Raw genomic sequence first — 22,700 nt, 5'->3', positions numbered from 1 at the left:
TTACACAAACATTTATCACGAAAAAACGCAAGATTCATTTCGCCATTTGAACTTGGAAATGTTTATTTTGGAAAGACTTCAGCATTTGTAATTTCACGTGGAGGCAAACAAAAGCCGGTCTCAGAATAAATATGAGAATAATAACAGCGGCTAGACGAACGGCAAAATGAGAGGTTCCATCGACCGAAATGAATTCTGTTAAGCGTTCTGTACACGCTTGTGTTGCGGCTGCCGAAAACATGGTGTACTAGGGGTTACTCGCGACTTCGCTCCATTTTTTTATTTTTATTTCCTTAGTAGTTAAACGAGCAAGCGGTTCGGCTGATAGTAAGTAGCATTCGCAGTCCATGGACTTTGCAATGCTAGAGGTACAGCCAAGCCGTTGCTTACCGCCCTCACGGCAAACCTTTCTCGGAATAAAATTTATATTGTATGCTTTTACTGGTTGATGCTTGATATTTCGCCTTTTTTGTTTAACTGGATAAAAAGTGGACAAGTTAAATTTAGGAAATGATCTGTGTGCCAAATTTCATGTAATTAGAGGTGAAAAATAAACTGTAGCGAACGGGTTACGTTTTTTAAACCCGAACATAACACCTACAATGCTCGGCAACAAAACTATTCTACTGTACTATTATTGTGATACGACATAATGAAGCAATGAGCTCTCTGAATTCAGATGCAATCGACAGTCACCTAACTCAATGTATGCTTCTTCTACTCAGTATCAACTCGGAGTTTGGATTTAGCGTCCAGTATGTATATTTTTTTTTAGTGTATTTTTTTTTATTATTAGACTCTGCAGTCAATACCTGGGATACATGCAAATGGGATACTGGAATCCCCCAGCTCAGCGACTGCAGGGCCTTGGAGGAAAGTTGGGAAAGGTGAAGGAAAAAGAACCTTGTTCGTATGGACGGAGGGGTGAAGGCCAGGCAATGTTCGCGAGCCTACATAGGCCTCAATGTGTAATTACAACCATGAGGTATACACACTGGTCTGTGTGCCTAGAGCCGCGGCAAATGGCATGGGCGTGTATTCGGTGTGAAGACCAAGCGCACAAGAATTGTCTCGACGGTTGCCCAATATATTTCGTCCCCTATCATATTGAACGGGACATATAGGTGAAAAGTGGGTGTCATGAAAGCGCCTCTAACTTCTTCTTGGGGATTAAAGCGTGATGTATCTGTGTGATTTCAATCAACAAATAAAAATATCATCGTCAATTCTCGCATAACCGAATTCTCGAATACCATAAGGCTTAAATTTCGACCATCATTATTTATGTCATGCAATCAAGTACCGTATAGCCACGTTAAATTAAGCCATCCGATACGTTGACTAATTAGCAAGTGTAATGCGAATGTATTTTGAACCTTGTTATCATTCACTGCCTCGATGTGACGTATGGCATTATAAGCTACGTGAAATGTTGATATTACGAAGATTTGGATGTATATTAGAAGTATAATGCTAAACTGAATATATGCACTCAGATAGACCATATACACTTCCCTACTACTGAGCACGGGCTTCCTCTACTACGGAGATGGATTAGGCGTTAGTCCACCACGCTGGCCTAGTGCGGATTGGTAGATTTCACACACCCACAAAATTTCTATAGAGAACTTCTCAGATATGCAGATTTCATCACGATGTTATCATTCACTGAAAATTAAATTACAAAGAATACACGAATAATTATAAAAAAGTTAGAGGTATGCCTTTACCTGCGGACCTGCGGATATTCGTCGTGGCAGTCCGTTCCACACCCCACTAGGCTATCGTCGCTTATATCTTATATAGGCTATACATACATAGTATAACATCTATATTCCATAGGGGCAAACAAAGTGTATGGATTGCCACGTGGCTCACACTCATTATGCTTTCTTCACTCATCGATTTTGTCAAGCATTTTCGCTGGTTCAGGTCGCTTTTAGCCTGGCCTTTCAGAATGTCAGACATCTGACATTCGAGAATTTGCTGTAGTGGACTCTTACCGCATCGAATCCTAGAGCATTTACCATTATTACCGCGTTTATGAAGACACTGACTGGTCTTTACCAGTCTTTCTTTCTAGAAAGGAGCCAAAGCCACATGTAGTAAAAATGATAACAAAGGAAACACTGTTATGAGCTAACACGGACATAATCAAACGGAACGCGTTTATTACCTAAAGTTTACGTCAGGAGACAAATGCATTACGCGAACAGTTATTATTCACGACCCGTTCCTGTACTGCGTTTATGTGCAACAACTATATTCTCTATATTTGTAGTCTGTACGTGTATTGTGAATTTTAAAAGAGGAACTTTTGCTGAATGTATGTGAGACAAGTATCGCTTGAGTATTGGACATTGTACCATATAAATAATTGAATTTTGGAGTAAATTTACGTGGTTTTTAAATTTATTTATTTGCTAGAATCATTGTTACATATTTAGAGACACGGAGATATCAAACGGTCAACTTCCTGACTACGAATTGTGACAGTAATTTTCAAGGCAAAACCCAGTCACAATTATTTTAGGCTCGACTTGCGATTCGAATCCAGGACGCGCGGTAGTCGTACTCTTACCGTGTACAACAACAACTACACTACCGAGACAGTCATCTAGAATTATTTGTATATTTAACTAATATTATATTATATTTGTAGCCAGTGTAACTACTGGACATAATAAGACTTAACATCTCATGTCTTAGGATGGCGAGCGCAGTGGATTACCAAACAATACTTTGTAATTCAACGTGTTGGATGGTGTTTCTACTGTTTATGGGCGATCGTATCGCTTACCATCAGGCGAACAGCAAGCTCTTCTCTTCATTCAAAGCAATAAAAAAAGAATATGAATTACTATTTGTTTTTAATATAATACATTTTATTTCTCATTATCTGACGTAATAGAACTGACGATCCTACTGGTTAGATATACGATGTGGAGAAACAATGAGGCAATAATCTTTCATTGCTCGCTCCAAAAATGTAGACTGCATTGTGTCCAAAATATACAGTGCCCTGAAGGCAATACAAGTGCTTGCTGTTTTAATAATTTTTCTTTGTAACAAATAAGTACATATTACCAGCACTGCAGTAGCGAAGGGTGAAATATTCCGAAAGGGATCCCGACATGACATATAGGTACTCGTGTAGCGGTACAATTAGTATACATACCGCCATCTCGTCAACATCAGAGACTTTCCCGCCCTCACACCCACCACTACAACTCCTGTAAGCCAGGATCAGCAGTGGCACGCATTTTGTGACACCGAGCAGTGAAGCTCGGCGAGTCTCAGGGAAAACTAATATGTCATTATCCCGCAACGAAATTAATCAAATAGAAAAAATAGGGAGGAGTTGGAATCTCGTCAACATCAGCGAAACTTCGAGAAGACCTATATGGTATTAACGCAACTATAGTGATTTATCGCATAGCAATCACGCAAGATGGCGACAGACGATCCTGGATTACGCTTGCAAAATTTGAGCGACGCGTTGCGTATATATCACCTCTGAATAGGAACTGTCGGAGAGGCCGCAGCCGGTCAGGCGTAACATCTGCCTGACTGGGAATCTTCCCCTTCCATAGAACGCAACCATCTGTTCCTCTACAGCGGTGTTTACCTTTACAACGATAAACTCGTATGCATGAATGCGGTTTGCAAATTATTCTAATGATAATTTGATTCTACATAAAGAGATACCGGCAGCAAGCGGGTTATGTGGACTTCTCGCCACTGCTGTATTGTATACTGTCCCACTGCTGGGCCTCCTTTACTATTGAGAGGGATAAGGGTATTGCGAGTTGGCAGATTTCATATCCTTCTTTGTTTGTTTAACCACTTTTTAAAGGACAATGCCCAAAACCAGGCTATCTTTGCATCAGTCATGCGTCTTAACCAAATAACCATGTAAAATCATAATTTTAATTATTACTTCATTTGTATTTATTTCAGCCATGAGCAAATAGGGGTTTTAAAGATATGAAAAAAAAAGTTGTTTAATTGTTGCAAATCAAACATCGGATAATTTACTGCTAATATGGCGAATTGCTACCAATTTATAACAAATTCCCCTTTTAAATGGAATAAAAAAGTTAATATGCACAATAAATGTGCTTGTACTTGAATCTACAAAATATGTATTAAATATATTATTCATTAAACAAAAATATTGTTATAAAAAAAATATTTTACTTAATAATTATAACCAAACTCCAAATAGCTGGTAAAAAAGATAAAATATTAATCCTTCTAAAAACAAACAAATGGCGACTTGTACTTGCATTGACAGAAATACTAAAACATGTATGGACTTTATTTTTAATGAAATGAATATATGGGTACTGATTTTTATTACACTGGCAACTAAAATGAATGCCATTTTGACACTAGATTTGTCAGAATGAAAATATTTCATTATTAAAATATTTTACTCAAGATCAGAGTGTTATTCTTATGTATTTTAATGTTGAGTCGAGAAATTCACTGTTAAGAAACAAGGTGTATAATGTGTGTTCCGAACTTTGAGACGGAAGGCTTTTAGTTAGCAATACAAAGTCGTCTAGAACCTAGACCCAGGACAATTAATCGAGACGACATATCCCGGCGATGTTTTAACTGCACCATTGCGATGCCACAGCAACGATAAGTATATTTCTTAGACAAGCTATCCAGTTTGTAAGTTATGTAGATTATTATTAACCTACCCACAATGTGGGAAAAATCTTGCAAAAACTAAAGAACACAGTTTAACAATAATAATAATCTGAACATGTTTACTCAACTTCTACATTATATTTCAGGTTTCAAGGCTGGAATGAATTTGTGCTGCCTGCTGGAGATCAGTTAATAGAGAGGTTTACAGACAACAACGACATGACATTACCCGACCAGCACTGCAAGAAGTCATTCACTCACTTCAGCAGTATTATAAGCGTGTTGCGGCCTCATCAAGTTCTTGTTTGTTTTCTGGGAAGTCATATCTATCAAAAATACACATCTATATAAAAATATACATCGGACTTCGTATTTCTTGTTTTATTTTTCTTTACCTATGATAAGTAACTATTAGCCTAATTAGGCTGTGAAGTTAGTTCCTGGGTTCCTGTTCGATTTCCAGACCAAGCAACATTTTATCTCGGTGTTTCTGACATGAGTTGCCTGGGATCGGAATCCTCCAAAGAGGGTTGGCATCAGGCATTCGGCCGGTCATAAAAACTAAGCTGAATTTATTCTACAATATGTGTTGACGCCATATTGAAATGAGATAATGGTAGGTGAAAATAAAGATTAAATTAATCCATGTAATAGAATAAGTCATAAGTCAGAAAAATATGTACTTACACAAAGGGTCGGGTAGTATATGCTCAGTGGAAAAATTAATATTCCGCCATACTATCTTAGAAGTTTTATTGGAGCTTCGTCTCATCAGATATGTTAATACCTATCAGTTTCTTATAAGAGCGATTAAAGCTAAGTGAAAAGAATGTCCAATAATTGTTTATAGCAATATCAAGTAGGTACTGCAATACTGAACTTAATTAGGCACGTAGGTACTTTCTACCGTACATTATTGCAGTCCATACTTAACCTCAAAATAACCGAGTTAATAAAATTCTGATTACTCCGAACTCCCATCGAATATCCAATTGTTTTTAATTTATATAAGATTTAGGATATATTCCCTATAGTTTAGTGAAGGTTTTGTACAGACGCAAGCGTAGCCCAACTTTCATACAAAAATGGGCATTCTCCTTTATCTGAATATTCATTTATTATGGATTTTATTAACACGCTTAATTTTTTTTGTTTTTCAGATAAGTTTTTTGGTATTGGCGATAGAACAAACAAAAGTCTCTGCTATAGAATAAATAGAGATAGGAAGGCTTTTTGTTACAGTAAGAGATAAATTCAACTAACAGTGCTACCGGCTCGTTGGTCTAGGGGTATGATTTTCGCTTAGGGTGCGAGAGGTCCCGGGTTCAAATCCCGGACGAGCCCTATTCTCTTTTTGATTTATTTTACATTCAACTTCAGTCTACAATAGCAAGACACAAATAAGCTCACATAATGGACCTACAAAACATAATTAATCCAAAATGTAATTATTTCATAATAGCGGCATTTTTCCTTATGTGAGCAGGATATTATTAAATACTAAAGCCGCGTTTTCAAATATATTTCCATGTTTGTCTATTTACTTGGATGATTCCGACAAATACTCCGCACAAAATAATCATGACAGAACTTAAATTGACAAGTGACTACTTAGAAAAATATCAAATTGAAAAATATTACATATAGAGGTATTACATATACTGGTAGAGCTATCTACAAAAATTATATCATATGTTCGTAAGATCAGCAAAAAGAAATATTCACTCGTCAGCAAAAGCAGGAGTCGGCAAATAAAGAAATCCACACGAATCACATTTCTCCGTGTCCTAATTCGGTGCTGTTAATCAATCACAGAATTGAGATCACCTTCATCTATCTGGGCGTGTGGAGACGTAAACACGTTTAGTGATTGACCAATGTTTGATGTTTGGATCAAATGTTATGAACGATTTGTTACGATGGCATTATTTGTAATTCGAATTTAGAATACGGTTATACGATTGTTTCTTTTTTGGAATTCCAAATTCAAAAATGACAATATCGGCCGTTTTTTTTATTTCAATTCGAAATTCAAATTAACAAAGTCAACTGTTTAAATATTTTACACCAGCCCAGTCTTGGATTTGTAAAAAGGCCGTATAGGCAGCCTATGGGCGGCAGATTTCAGAGGACGCTCACTTGAATTACTTAATCATAAGTTTATTTATGTTTAGTGCCTTCCATAATACAAACAAATGAAAAATCATTAGGTATTTTAGAAACCAACATAAATAAACCCAACCGACATGGGGCGGCGGAAATAAATAGGCCTACACCCATAAAAAATATAAATCCATCACTGCACCAGCCGTAATAATCGGGTCCCCAAGCTTTTAAGGTCTTGACTGCATAAACACTTTCCCTTTTCACCATTTAATTTCAGTGTGAACCGTGTCAAAAGCAACGTCTAGATAAATTGTTATTTATAATTGCTTTAGAAAATCAGTGCGCCTGTTGCCATGTAGAATGGTGTAAAACGAACGAAAAACAACAGCCCGCGGCACTGCGCCGTTCCATAACTCGCTCTCGTCCGGTGGAACAAAGTTTGGAATAGGGGCGCGTTCAGCATGACACTTTTTAATTTCTGCCAGTTTGTAATTAACCTTGTTTTAGCACTGGTTGATTATTTTTACGGGGAGGGTCAAGTTTTTTGTTATTGAAGTGTTAGGCTTTCTTAAAGTAGAGTGACATGCACATACGATATTTTGTTGAAATATATGGCCGTTTGAAAATAGGATGAAATTCACATTTGATACATATTTTTAGATTTAGTCCTTTGACGAATAGTGTGGTAGATTTAGGTGTAACTATTATTTGTATTTTAAGGTAGTGATTAAAGTTAGGCAGTTATCGTTTTAAGAATTAAACGGGTTTTCTGACAGTAGGATATATTTTACATCCGCCCAGGTAGCGACTACCGTACAAAAGTTATTAAAATCCACCATAGTGGCCCACGTAAGTGTGTCGCGTTCCGGGATTAGCCTGTGTATATCAGGTCTCAACAGGGCCCTTATTCTGTATGATAGTGTAAACGCGTTACGCGGCCGTGTCATGTTATCTTCGAGAAATGTGCGTGTAATGGTATTTTGGGGCCTTATTATCTATCCCGCACGTTATTTTAACAGTGCGTAACAAGCACGTAACACAACGCATCATGTTTAGGACTATAGAAATTTGGCTTACAGAATACCATTCCACGCACATTTCTCGAAGATAACATGACACGGCCGCGTTACGCGGTTACACTATCATACAGAATAAGGGCCCTGTAAGCCAAATTTCTATAGTCCTAAACATGACGCGTTGTGTTACGTGCTTTTTACGCACTGTTAAAATGCCGTGCGGGATAGAGAATTAGGGCTCAGGCCGGCTCTCGGTAGTCGACATTCTATTGGACCCCACTCCACTTACCATCATGTGTAGTGGGGTCACATTGACGTGCAAGTATAAAAAAAAACATGATTTTACACACAACATCACGCATTTTATCCCCGAAGGGGTATGCAGAGGCGCAACCATGGCACCCACTTTTCGCCAAGTATGTTCCGTCCCATGATGTGATAGGGGCGAGCCTATCGCCATATCGGGCACAAATTCCAGACTCCGGGCTGATACTGAGCAGAAAAACCCAAATATCACTTTGCCCGACCCGGGATTCGAACCCAGGACCTCAGAGCGCTATTGTACCGGACATGCAATACAACTACGCCACCGAGGCAGTCAACAAGATTTAAGCTTTCTTTTTAATTCTTACTATTAATGCACAAGTGCGTGAAGACGTTTCTATATTTGTTAAATGTCAACGCAGAAATTGTTAGATATTTTTCTGTGAAATTTGGCACATAAATTATGTTCTGGAATAACGTGTAGGTAAATTATCCGGGGAAAGGCGGGCCAACCCGGGAGAAATACTTAGTTATTAATCAATCTATTTCTAACTAACGGTTTGTCGCGGCTTCACCCGCGTGAAAAACCTTTCTCACTACATAAGTCCCTAAAACACCACTTGGATGACAACAACGCCACACATTCGAAAAATCTGATTAATAAATTTATTTTATTTAATCAAAGACATGGTCTCCCCGTGTACCACATTTCATCTAAATCCGTTGAGCTGTTTCTTTGTTTAATTCTAACAAACATCCAAATATTTTCACATATTGGCATTTATTCTATCTATACTAATAAAAAGGTGAAGAGTTTGTATGTTTGGACGCACTGACTTCAAGAACTATTTAAACGATTTAAAAAGCAGCAATAGTAAGCTACAATATAACTCCTGAGTTTGACTGCCTCGGTGGCGTAGTTGTACTGCATGCGCGGTACGGCAGCGCTCTGAGGTCTTAGGTTCAAATCCCAGATCGGGCAAATTGGTAATTGTGATTTCTGCTCATTATCAGCCCAGGAGTCTGGAATTTGTGCCCAAAATGGTGATAGACTCGCCCTATCACATCATGGGACGGAACACACTTGGTGAAAAGTGGGTGGCCTGGTTGCGCCTCTGCATACCCCTTCGGGACAAATGCCTGATGTTGTGTGTTTGTATAACTCCTGAGTCCTATAGGTCTCCTTTTTATTCGAGAAAAATAACATATATGCGGGCGGCAGGAGGCACAATTATAAATAAAAGTTAGGACAGTGTGGACGCGGCATAGCGCGGGTCGTGCACAAAGCATCGAGCGCAGAACGCACCTTCGCTCATCGTTCTAATTGAGTTCCAAGTTTCGAAACCATGTTCCGGACCACTTCGTTGTTGTTACCCAAATGGCATTATATTCTGGTGTATGTTAATATTGCCTTGTTGACGTTGTTTAACTATATCAGCTTTGTATTATACATCGCAATTCTGGGAGCGATGTTATTGTAAGTTTTAAATGAAACGTATACTGTTCTATTGCTGAAGATAAGACCTTTTGTGCTGATGAGAGGGTTTGGCTTGCGTGTTAGCGGACTACACATACCTTAGAAATTTTTATGGCACTCTTAGATAGATTTCCTGGCGCTGATTTTCATCATTACAATTATAAATAGAGATAATTTTAGCCAAAAAAGTAGGTATGTGTTGGGATTTTATTAAGGGAATATATTTATAATTTTATCCTACCAATATATTACTTATTTTATTTTTGACTAATACAAATGTAATAATTGGATTTCTGGAAGTAAACGCAGTAACTGCTGAACGAATTTAGATGAAGTTTGGAACATGGGTAGATTATATTCTGGATTAACATACAGGCTACATTTTATTACGGTAAGTTGTCCCGTGGGGAATAATTGAAATTTTAATCAGATGGCACTAGCGTCGATCACATGGCGCTAGCTAGTAATTTTAGGAGTTTTGTAGCGAGAAAGCTTTTTCACGTATGCAAAGCCGCAAGATATATCTAGTAAAGTTATTTATTTACATCTTATGTACAGCTTTGTTAGTTTTATATTATAAGAAATTTAATACCGAGATTTAAGCGTATTAAATAAAATATTCATGCCTTATTGTAACAATGTATATTACATCTCGGATTGTCAGTTTCTTTGGGCGGAAAGTAATAAACGACTTGGAACGTTATCTCCGGTTAGATTACGAAAATTGACTAATCACTTTTGATTACTCAAATATTCGTATTTTAATTGGATTATTTTCCGAATTGATCTTGATATTGTTTATTCCGTTCATAATTATAATTTATTTGAATACTGGATATACTGGTTATCTAGTTATTTAAAATTGATAAAAATTTACTGACAAGAATAATTTTATCCCTATGCCATATTTGCATTTTGTTTGGTCTATTTTTGGGATCGATTTTGAGATAGCCATCGCAGTTGTCCTTTCGTAATTTAAATTTATTTGAATACTGGATAATAAAAATACTAAATACCATCTATTAAAATAGACCAACGGAAATAATTTTATCACGAATCCATACTCATGTTTTGATTAGTTTATTTTCGGGATCTATCTTGAGATAGCGATTCGCGATCGCGATTGTCTATTCTATTCTTAATTTAAATTTATTTGAATACTGCATAATAAATATAAAATTACCGTAATATTTGTTGTGGAACGTAGCGTTGGGAAGAGTAGCCCACTGTATGGTAAGGAATAATAAATATATTAAAGATTAAATTACCTTGATATGTGTCGGGGAGTGAAGCCAAGTGTCTCGCCGGCCTGCAGAGAGCCCTTTGCGTACGTGCGCCACTGTTACCCAATTATTCACTTACTTCCACTTTAAAATGCAATTATTAAGGGGAAGTCCTTTACGAGTGCAAGGAGTTAAGGCGAAGTTCTTAGAAATATGAGATGTGCTTTTATATATTTTATGCATGAAGTACTTATATTCTTGTTATGTGATTATAAAGAAGTAGATGTTTAAGATTGCACAAAGATTCCGTAAGAAGTAAAGTTAAATCTAATATATAAAATTCTCGTGTCACAATGTTTGTCTCCGTACTCCTCCGAAACGGCTTTACCGATTTTAACCAAATTGTGCATGCATATTCAGTAGGTCTGAGAATCGGCTAACATCTATTTTTCATACCCCTAAGTGTTAAGGGTTGTCCACCCTTAACATTTTTTTTTATAATTCTATACAAATTTTTATTTTTTTATTTTTTTTATTATGTCGCATTAAAAATACATTCAACCCTAAATTTATACCCTTCTATCACCAACCCCTATTTTTTGTAAAAAGAAATGTTAAGGGTGGACAACCCTTAACACTTAGGGGTATGAAAAATAGATCGGGATAAAATCGGTAAAGCCGTTTCGGAGGAGTACGGAGACAAACATTGTGACACGAGAATTTTATATATTAGATAAAACAAAGTCCCCCGCTGCATCTGTCTGCCTGAACGTGTTAAACTCAAAAACTACCCAACGTATTAAGATGAAATTTGGTATGGAACAGTTTGAGACCCTGGGAAGAACATAGGCTCCCGGGAAACTACTACTTTTATAACGGAAAACTTTAGCCTGAAAAACTTTATAACGCGGGCGGAGCCGCGGGCAAAAGCTAGTTTAAAATAAAAATGTTTGTATGGTGACGTTTGCATGTTTTTTTTTTATACATTGAGTACAAAAGTTGATTAGATTGAAGTACTTTTCTATCGGTATATTCTAAACATTTGATTATCTAATAATAAAAAAATATTTTCCTTTCCCCTAGAATTGATTTTGTTACCTAGTGCGCACAAACACGTATTTTTTAAATTAAATTTATTTATTTAATTCGTTTATTTATTCTTTATTGTACCAAACAGAAAAAAAAAATATGAAAAGAGAGCCAAAAGCTCATGTAAAAATGGCGGTCTTATCGCTCTAGGCAACTTCATGTAATTCTATGAATTCTGTTGTAATAAATAAAATACGATTTGTAATAATTGTTAGTTATAATGTAAGAGACAGTTACAAAAGAAGTAATTGTGACAGACCATAACATGAAGTTTAGTTTCACAGGAATTATGTCTACACTAGCTTTTGCTCGCGGCTTCGTCTGCGTGAAGGAGTTTTCCGGAATAAAAGTCCACCGTATGATAAAAGTCTTGCTACATATTTTCCCGGTACTGATTGATTCAAACTAATTTTATCCCCATGGGGGTTGAATACATCAAAATCCTATTTTAGCGAAAGTCTTCATCATAGTAGCTTCAATCTGTAATTTCAGTTCAATCAGACGAAAATCTAAGAAGATTTATACAAACTTTCATCCCCTATTTTATCCCCTTGGGGGTAGAATTAATCAAAATCCTTTCTTAGCGGATGTCTACTTCATAACACCTACCTGCATGTCAAATTGCAGCCCGATCCGTCCAGTGGTTTGGGCTGTGCGTTGATAGATCACTATGTCAGATCAGTCACCTTTGAGTTATATATATTTAGATTTCAATGAATTCTATTTGAATGTAATTCAGTAAAGCTCATAGTATAGTATTCTACATTGGACAACACAACTCGTCAACTGCAATGAAAATGGATACGTTTTTACAGCCCTCGTGGCGAGGTGAGCGATTAGCTGTGAAAACTACTTCCATAAGCTTTGGGTTCAAATCCCCGAGCCGGATTCGTTTGTGTGGTTGAAATACTTTTTTCGGTATGTGTATACACGCTCACGCCTTTTATTCCCCAAGGGATAGGCAGAGGCGTAACGGGTGCATCCAATTTTCGCTGTGTGTTTTCTATCTCTTGGTGTGATAGGACGCGAGCCTGTCGCCATATCGGGCACAAATTTTAGACTCCAGGCTGATACTGAGCAGAAAAACTTAAATGCCACTTTGCCAGACCCGGGATTCGAACCCAGGATCTCAGAGCGCTGCAGTACCGCGCATACAGCACAACTATGCCACCGAGGCAGTAATTTGCTTCCGTATGATATAATTTTAAACTTCGGGCCGATACTCAGTGGAAAAATCCAATATCAATATATGTGGGTATATAATTATTTTATATTTTTGTCGGGTTTTGATTTTGTATGGGTAATATTTATAGACAAGGAACATGTGTTCTGATGGTAAGCATCAGAATTGGTAAAAGTAACACCATTCCATATTTTATATTAGTAGGTACGGCATAGATTTGGAGTCAGTCTAAGGCCGCACTATGGTTTTCTATAAGGGGGCAGGAGGACGGAGAGGGGGGGGGGGGGGCGTTTGTGTTTCGCATCTGCTCAATGTACACGCATTACGGTTAAAAATCGCCCTGTAGAGGTACCCGCCATATGCGAGCATAATAATAATAGCCTTAACAATCTATAAAGTTTTTACAAAGTTTAGATAAATTTCTTACAGACATCGGTTAAGATTGTTTTGCCCTAGCATAGGCCTCCCCTAAATCCTTCCACAGGTCCCGATGGTGGGTTTTTCTACTCCACAAATCACCTGCAGTCGCTTTCAAGTCATCGTCCCATCTTTTTAGCGGTCGTCTTCTTTTTCTTTTGCTTTCCCTAGGGTATCAGTCCGCTACCGTTTTAGCCCATTTGTCTATTTTTTCTCTGATTAAATTATGTTACATATTATACATGTGTAATTCGCACGCCATTTTGTTACTAATTGTGGTTTTTATTTATTAATAATATGTTGTATGTTCTAGTGGCAAAACATAACGTACTATTTACGTACGTAATTACACTAGGTCTAATATTCTTCACTCCGTTATACAGAATATACCGTGACCAGGAAAATAAAAAACCTTCATTGGGGTTGCCTTTTCGTTTTAGTTTTTGGGGATAGTGTTTTGCAAGGGCATTTCATATAATCTGTAATCATTTGCATCCTTATGCTATAAAAATACAATCTGGACTTCACACTTTGAATGTTTACTAAATCTTTTGTTTACTATCAAATTTAGAAAATCTATATACATAAAAATGATTCCCTATTTCCCAAGGTCACGCCATCACGCGTGAATGGCTGGACCGATTTCACTATTTTTTTTTGTTGTGTTTGTTATTGCCAAAAAATTCAAAAAATTGCGCGGAAAATTAAGAAATATAAGAAAACTTAACGAAAATATTAATTTTATATAACTGTCAATTGTTTGAAATAACTGTCAGCGATTGACAGAATGCGCGCTGCAAATTTATAGTTAAGACGGGACAACGTCTGTCGGATCAGCTAGTAAATGCTCAGAAGTTTTAATATCCGAATCCCATATTGTGTGCTGTCTCTTTCTATCAAACATTAAATTGTACAAGAGGAAAGAGAAGAAAATTTGAATACATACATTTATTCAGTATATTTTCTTTACAAAGTTACCCAAGGTTGAATATTATTGCGATCTAATTAATTTTTCCTAAAGAATCGACGTTAAAAATGTATTTAAGATATTGCAGAAACATTTTAACAAACTCTCAAGGGAATTGTAGATGTTGGACTTTGTAAAAAAACAAAGATTTTTTCTTAATTAATTAATGGATCTTTTTAGTTCATTAGCGTTGGCTTATAATATGAGAACAAGTAGATAATAAAAAGTGGTTTAAAAATGTACGTGGGCATGTGGCCAAGGACAAAAACTTTATTCTTGTATGAAGATGTTTATATGGACCGTAAATTGGTCGCGGTCTGGGAATACTAGTAAAATGCTGTTTTAGTTTTTGGTGGTATAATATTAAATTTAAAGAGTCTATGGAGGAAGGGGGGGGGGGGGGTCCGCATCGTCAACACGCTTGTGACGCACGTTGTAGCAGTTCAAACATAATTAGCAACGGACATGTCTGCTTTTTGTATGGACTGGTTCTTTATTTAGAAGTAATTCCAACCGACCTCAAACTTATTGGATAATGTGGCATATATGTAGTTTGGAATCATTAATAGAATAATTCTAGTCCCCTCCATTTATAGGAAAAAGAATGAAATGTAATATAATCATTAATTAATTAATTCGTCTAAAGATGTGAAATAGGTGACCTAGATTTTTTTTTACATAAGTAGCTGTCAGTCATTGTCATTGGGAAATATGTAGGAAAAAAGTTTATTCGCTTTTATTCTTAGAGATTAATAAACTAGATTATAGACAACTTTAGTTTTTTGGGAGGTTATAAATGTAGCAATATTTATGTTTCGACAGTGTTCATTTTAAGTATAATATTTAAACTATTTTTCGGATTTTATTGATGTGTTTATGTTTTAATTTTCTCTCGATGTTTCGAAGACTTTGCAGCCTCCGTGGTCACGGGTGGGACTGAGGTATTGATCATCTGCAAAGTCAAAGTTACAATATTTACCTACATTTTACAATTATATAACTTCTTTAGCTGTTGGTGGACCGATCTACGCAGAATGAGCTCACAGTATCTTGTGACCGGATAAAATCCGAAAACTAGTTTAAATTTAATGTCTTACAGCGTAAACATAAGAAATAATAATCCAAGTAATATGTTAATACTAGAAATTAACTTAAATTTAAATTTGAAACATAATTCATCATACATTATATACGACGCGGTTAATCCTAAAACCACGTTCACACCCACTTTATACAAAAATTGTAATGCAAATGGACGTTACAGATCTGTGTATTTCTCGTCCCTTGTCACAAGCATTAACACTTACTTGATATATTGTGGGAAATAGCGGCCAGAATACGTTGACCTCATCCGCTTTTGTATAGCGAATTAACATTTACACGTTTAGCAAAATATTGCAGGTCTTGTTATAATGGTTGATGTTATCTTAAGGTGCGTGCATAAGGGTTCTGTGTGCGGATTGATTTGTTAATTAATAATATCAGCCCTGTATTATATACGGGACAGTATGGGCTGCTGCTGCTGGGCACGGGCCTCCTCTACTGCTGAGAGGGATTAGGCCTTAGTCCACCACGCTGGCCTAGTGCGGATTGGTAGACTTGACACACCTTCGAAATTCCTATAGAGAACTTCTCAGATGTGCAGGTTTCCTCACGATGTTGTCCTTCACCGTTAAAGCGAACGATAATTCACAAAGAATACACACATGATTTTTAGAAAAGTCAGAGGTGTGTGCCCTTGGGATTTGAACCTGCAGACATTCATCTTCGCAGTCCGTTGCACACCCAACTAGGCTATCGCCGCTGATTTGTTAATTATAATATTATAATTTTGTTTCGTTTGTTTTTAAAAGTAACCTGCCTCGCGTCTATTTCCTTTGGGATTAAATCTTGGATTAATTTACCTAGAGAACCAGACAAGGTTTTTGTTCCCTCCATTTCATGTCTTACATAAGTCGCCATTAGATTATAGGGACGATAGACACTAACATTTGTTTTGGTTAAAGTCTTATTAATCTATACTAAAACATAAAGTTGAAGAGTTTGTTTGTTGTTTGAATGCGCCAATCTCGGGAACTTATAAAGTGTTTTCAATTTGAGTGACTTTAAGAACAAATTTGATAATAATTTTGCTGGTAAGTGACATTCGGGTGGAAACTAGGAAACAGGCATATTATTAAATAAACTACATGATAACAAATAATAATAAATAGTACATTTAAAGCTATTTGTACACAGTCGTTCCACAGAAAGAAGCCGTCCTGCTCGTTGACAATACATTTCCACAAACCGCTCTCTTGTGCCAACAGAATCCATCGCTCTTTGCAATTTCTATCAGCTATTTATACAGCGAACGAGCGCGTTTCGCTCCATTTTCACCTTTAACAATAATAAATACTCTATTCTTTGCTTTTCAAGTACTGAATAAATTGGATAAAGCTTATGTCCTAACTTTTTGAAATGGACTTTTGGAAATAGTTGTTATAACGCTCGTGAATCCACGTTAGATATTTTTCCGAAATTAAAGTCTATTGTTTCATTTTCTGGAATTATACAGTAACCTATGTTACATAATATATTTAAGAATACGATAAGAGCAATTAAACTGGAATATGTTATATAATTTTATTCCATAGCCATAGATAACTTTTTCTAATGACTGGCAAGTGGTTTCCATATGTCTTATAAATTACTTTCAAATTTTTATATTTCAATAAATTATATTCGTTCTACCGACCCCATATCTCTTGTACTATATTCTATTGGTGGAAGCTTAAATGGCCTTCTTGTATTTATGTACCTCTAACATTATTTATTTTAGTTAGTTTTGAGAAAGAAGAAAGAATGAAACATTTATTCCCACAATATACTGGGACGCACACAGAAATTTATAACAAAGTACAAAAAAAAACACAAATGCATAGAAGGTTCGGGCAACATGCATCCCATGATACTGCCGAAAAGGTTTCAGTTTATCATTTCAGGATTTATTTATTTATTTTATTATTTAAAATCTATATCTATATCGGTATATATGTGTGCCATGTTTTGAAATCCATTAACCGAATGCATTTAATTTTAACATCCACACATTATGAATATTAATTTGAAACTAGTATTGCGTGTGAACGAGCCCTTAGAGGTTTTGGCGCCAAATATTTTATTAGATAGGTCCTCACGGTCACACGTACCCGTTTACCAGGAATTATCTCTGAAATGGTGTCTAGCTGTTTATTTATTAACAGCTCGTTTCCTAACAACCCCTTTGATTGTTCCATTATGTTTATGCCACTATGTCGTCTTATCTTGCTCTTATACACTGGGTGATGCAACATAATTTATTGCGCATGTGGTAGAAGGGATTTGGCTGTCTGACATTAAGTCTTGATCGTAAAACGAAATTGACAAATATTAACAAAAGCTGCTACTTATATGATAACTAGTTCCAATTTTAAAAATCTGGAATGTCTCAATATAATTTAAAAACGAATAATGCGATGTTCTATATTTGAAAATTTAAAAACGTACAACGTGATGTTCGTTAGTATTTAAATTATAAGTTTTGAAATCTTCTGACTACGCCCTTATAATAGCAGACATTTCTTGCCATTGTTGCATTAATTTTAGACTGCAGCTAAAGTGGGTTAGCCATGTCATATCTTTTTGTCTGCAAAGCCACTAAACCTATATTATCAGGGTTTTTAAAACCGAATTCAGTAAAATATGTTCACCTACCTTCTTTATTACATGACCCACTAACCTCGAATTACGTAATTATGATCAGGGCTAGGGTGTCTGTTTGACTAAGAGATTCTTGCTCGATCATTACTTTTATAGAAATCAGTAATGTAATACATACGTTAAAATTAAATAATTTCTCGGATTTTATCGGGATTTTTATATCTTAGTTTTCTCCCGTTCTGCGTTAATCGGACCACCAATAAATAAAAAAAATTAAAAGTTGTGTAATTGTAAAATGTAGGTAGATATTGTAATTTTGTCTTTGAGGATGACCGATACCTCGGTCCGCCCCGTGACCACGAAGGCTGCAAAGTGTTCGAAACGATGAAAGAAAATTAAAATATAAAAACTTCGATAAAATCAGAAAAATTGTTTAATTTTAATAACATTCGTGTAAACATAAGAACTCATTATGCAATACATACGTCCTAATCCCCTACAATTTACCAAAAGTATCGTATGTCAAGCAAATACGGGTCATATTTGTACACCATTAGATTTGTAAGAAAACAAATAGCAAATCAGGGGTCCCCTCAGTGGGTCATCGTCCGTCCGTCACCCAGTGCTATCAATAGCAGAGTAATTCACTCTTGTTCCCAACGTTTGGCCTGCACTGGCGAGTGTAGAGCGGTGAGCGGTTTCGTTCTAGAATTTAAATTTAGAATGAATTTATTCAATAATTTATACAAGGTTGGGTTAGGTTAGGTTGGAAATTTTTTGTTTTGAACAGTTTTGTTTTGAATTTTATAATTATTTATCTAGCGAGATATGTGATTTTAATAGTGTATAACGAATACATTGTTTATATTAAATACTTTAATAATTATTTACTATTTTAATAATAAATTTACATCCATGTATTTCTTTTGATTGTTGGTTAAAACGTCTCTAAACATAAAGAAAATAATCAAAAGACCTCCGTTCGACTATAAATCATTTGTCAATGATCAAAAGACCTTCGTTAGACATCAAAACAGTATTAAGACTTATTTAAAATCTATAATCAATTGCGTTTTCACTACGGCTTATTAAAATATAAACACATTTAACCTCCGCCCGCTCATGTTGTACACCGCGAGACGACACCGCCGTCCGGCCGTCACTCAGTGGAAATACCCCATTATGTCGCAAGCACACGCACTGCAAAAGCAATTCTTCTACGAGTGGCGCGGATTATGACCGGAATTGCCTCTTAGCCGGTACTTATACTATCCACACTTACATACATACATACATAACATCACGCATTTATCCCCGAAGGGGTATGCAGAGGCGCAACTAGGGCACCCACTTTTCGCCAAGTATGTTCCGTCCCATGATGTGACAGGGGGCGAGCCTATCGCCATATCGGGCACAAATTCCAGACTCCGGGCTGATACTGAGCAGAAAAACCCAAATATCACTTTGCCCGACCCGGGATTCGAACCCAGGACCTCAGAGCGCTATTGTACCGGACATTCAATACAACTACGCCACCGAGGCAGTCACTATCCACACTTACCTAACTTTATTATGCTCTGGGTTACGTAACGATGGAGTTATTTGTAGTAATTGTTGTATTGCAGACTTATACAGTATTATTTATAAAAAAATCGCAAAGCAATGCTTTAAATACTCGACCAGCTGTTCAAAACCAGCCATTTTGCCTCTTTCAGATTCAAACTAGGAACCGGTGATTTTTGACATCTATTTAAGGAATTCTAAACCACCTGTTAACGCTAAAACAAGTTTATAAGTAAGACTGCAAGGGTCTATATGTATAATATCAGCCCTAAATATACAGTCCCACTGTTGGACACGGGTCTCCTCCACTACTGAGAGGGTGGTGGTTAGTCCACTATGCTGGCTTAGTGAGGATTGGCACACTTCATATCCCCTCAAAATTCTTATAGAGAAGTTCTCAGATGTGCAGGTTTTTTCACGATGTTTTCCTTCACCGTTAAAGCGAACGATAATTAATAAACAATACACACATTCTAGAAGTCAGAGGTGGTCTTGTGTTTGAATCTGTGAACATTCGTCTCCGCTCCATTCTACTCACAAGTAGGCTATCGCTGATTTTTTTAAGTGTCTACTTTTGCATAATATTATCTAAAGTTTTTTTTAGTATTGTAAAAACATCTTTCAATCATATCCTTTACAGGAAGCTATGAAACAACATTGTGAGCGGTTTTATTTCCATTTCAATATAAAGGAAGCTCATTTCTCGAAATCAAACATTTCATATTTATACAATCCGGGAGCCGGGGGTTTGCAATGCTGACTACTCCCTTGGGGTAGGTAGATATTTTGAAATGCATATTTTATTACATATAAAGTCACGGATTATTTCTTGGCTAAAGACAAAGACTATTAAGCCTATAGGGTTCAAAATCAGACCCACCCAGTTCATAGCATAGAAAGCTAATAAACTAATGAGAATGTCTTGGTGGTGTATTGTATTATGGTATGATTCCCAAAACCTTACAGTTCATAGCAAAGAAAGCTAATAAACTAACGAGAATGCCTTGTTGGTGTATTGTACTTGTATTGTGGTATCATTGCCGTGATCAGGGTCCGAGTTCCATTCCTGGCTTGGCTAAGTAGGTTTTTATGCTCAGTATGAACCTGAAGTCTGGAATTGTGCCTGGTAAATGAGGATAGGTTTGCCCCCACTTATATGGAACGTGATGTACCTGACCAAGTGAATACGAGATCTCCAATCCAATGCAATCCGCACTAGGCCAGCGTGGTGGACTAAGCCCTAATCCCTCTCAATAGTAGCGGAGGCTCGTGCCCAGCAGTGAGACAGTATATAATACAGGGCTGATATTATTTATTATTATTACCCTTATGTATCCCTAAAATGGAAAAAACAGCGTGATGCATTGTAAAGTAATAAGGTGTCCTATTTGTTCAGGATGTGGGTGGTGTGCTGGGTGGCGGCGGCGGTGGTGTGCGCGGCGGGATGGCCGAGCGCACAGTGGCGCTGCCCCGCGTTGAGCGCGCGCCCCGCTGCAGACTGCGCGTGCGACTTGCCGCATACGTTGCGCTGCGCCGGCGACCACACTGCGCTGCAGGTAATATATACATTACTACTATTTCCATTTCTTTTACGCATTTGGTCGTATTTTAAATAGTGTAATTTCAGAGGAGACCTATTTTAATAAATATGTTGTATCTTTCCTAAAGGCCGGTCCTTTTGGAAGACTTGCGTGGGAACATGGATCTAACACGTAGAGGCCCCTTTAAAATACATTACTCTAGTTGGGGTTTATAAATATTATTCTTATGGTATATATTGAACGTATTTTTCAACTCTATTTTTCAAAATGTTTACCAAAACAGAATTTTCATTAAAATCGGTCCCCTGTAAAATCATACTATTTGTTTTACCACATAATGCCCGGGTCAATTTACAGTTTAGAGCAAATACTGGGACCATAAATGCTATCTGGATAATCTAATTTCAGATATTGGTGTTGCTACAGTCTATACTCTATGGGTAATAAAGTATTAGCAACTAGGAACACTATGGATGTAATTATAAGTTCTACGTGACACTGAAATGCCGATAGCTGACCAAAACATTTATTGTCAAATCTCATTACACCCAGTAATTCCTTTATACGTCTGGATACGTCCTTCAATTGTGTTTACATCTTATCCGATCGCAGACTACCGTGACCGCGCCTCGATAATCTTTCAAAGGCACTTAACAGCACGACCGTTAGACGTATATTGACGTTGGACGCGATCGTATCGGACCCTACTCAAAGTCTTGCCAACTCACGCAGGTGCCAATGGGCTTTGTTTACTCGGCCTCTGTCGAATTGTGGATAGTTTTGGTGGCCCTACCACTGGTACTTGCAATTATCAAAGGGTTCATATTTCTATCACATTTCCATTGTGAAGTAAATATACTATGTTCCCAGAGTTTAAAGTTTCTAGTCTATGCTGTAAGTCACTCGTAATCCTGACTAATAGGAGTTTTAGGATATTATAGTGGAATAATAAGTCACAATTTACCTTAATATTGTTCTATATATTTTAGATGGAATATTTTTTATTGACGTGATTAGGCGATCAACAGTTAACAAGAACGTATATAGACGTCATATTTAAAATGAAATACCAGATTCAAAGTATCACAAACGCAATAAAATATTTAAAATTCAAATCCAAGTGAAACTATTGCAGCGGTCGCATAAATACTAGCAATCCTTCAAGTAACGACTTACTGCCAATAAACAATGTAAAACGCGAACGTTGTATGTTGAATAAAACATTTTGTACCGAGTTGTCCGTCGATAAATCACGAGGCATTCGATAAAGTCGTCAATATATGGGTAGAAATAAAACTGTTAGTCTCGGATGTGGCTTGTTAATGCGAAAGTACGCGTTCATGGGAATTATCAATTATCAAAAATTATAGATTTGAAATCTATTCTATATCTAAAAATGAATCCCTATTTCCCTTGGTCACGCTATCACGCGTGAATGGCTGGACCGATTTCACAATTATTTTTTGTTGTGTTTGATTTTGTCAGGAGAAGGTTCTTATGAAAGAAAAAAC

General features: G+C 36.7%; 2 protein-coding genes and 1 non-coding gene across 5 annotated transcripts in view; 2 read left to right on the top strand and 1 right to left on the bottom strand.

Moving 5' to 3' along the window:
• Positions 1-10,857, bottom strand: part of LOC115449369 (lysozyme) — a 32,581-nt gene extending 21,724 nt beyond the window's left edge. Inside the window, exon 1 of one of the 2 annotated variants that reach the window (XM_030177171.2) lies at positions 10,794-10,857. The gene's annotated coding sequence lies outside the window, so the exon portion shown is untranslated. The remainder of the gene's footprint in view (positions 1-10,793) is intronic. The other variant, XM_030177172.2, reaches the window with a different exon arrangement.
• The window catches only part of LOC115449367, a 124,484-nt gene that overhangs the window by 54,900 nt on the left and 46,884 nt on the right, over positions 1-22,700 (top strand). For both annotated transcript variants that reach the window (XM_030177168.2, XM_037443821.1), the window contains one exon: positions 21,045-21,204. In XM_030177168.2, the coding sequence (XP_030033028.1) occupies positions 21,046-21,204 (159 nt within the window). In that variant the 5' untranslated portion in view covers position 21,045. Of the gene's footprint in view, positions 1-21,044; positions 21,205-22,700 lie in introns of those variants that run through there.
• Positions 5,935-6,006, top strand: Trnap-agg. Its single transcript has one exon. It is a non-coding gene; the product is annotated as a tRNA-Pro (tRNA).

The sequence above is a fragment of the Manduca sexta genome, chromosome 5 (assembly GCF_014839805.1).
Source record: "Manduca sexta isolate Smith_Timp_Sample1 chromosome 5, JHU_Msex_v1.0, whole genome shotgun sequence".
NCBI lineage: Eukaryota > Metazoa > Arthropoda > Insecta > Lepidoptera > Sphingidae > Manduca > Manduca sexta.
This window is presented reverse-complemented; position numbering and strand designations above follow the sequence as displayed.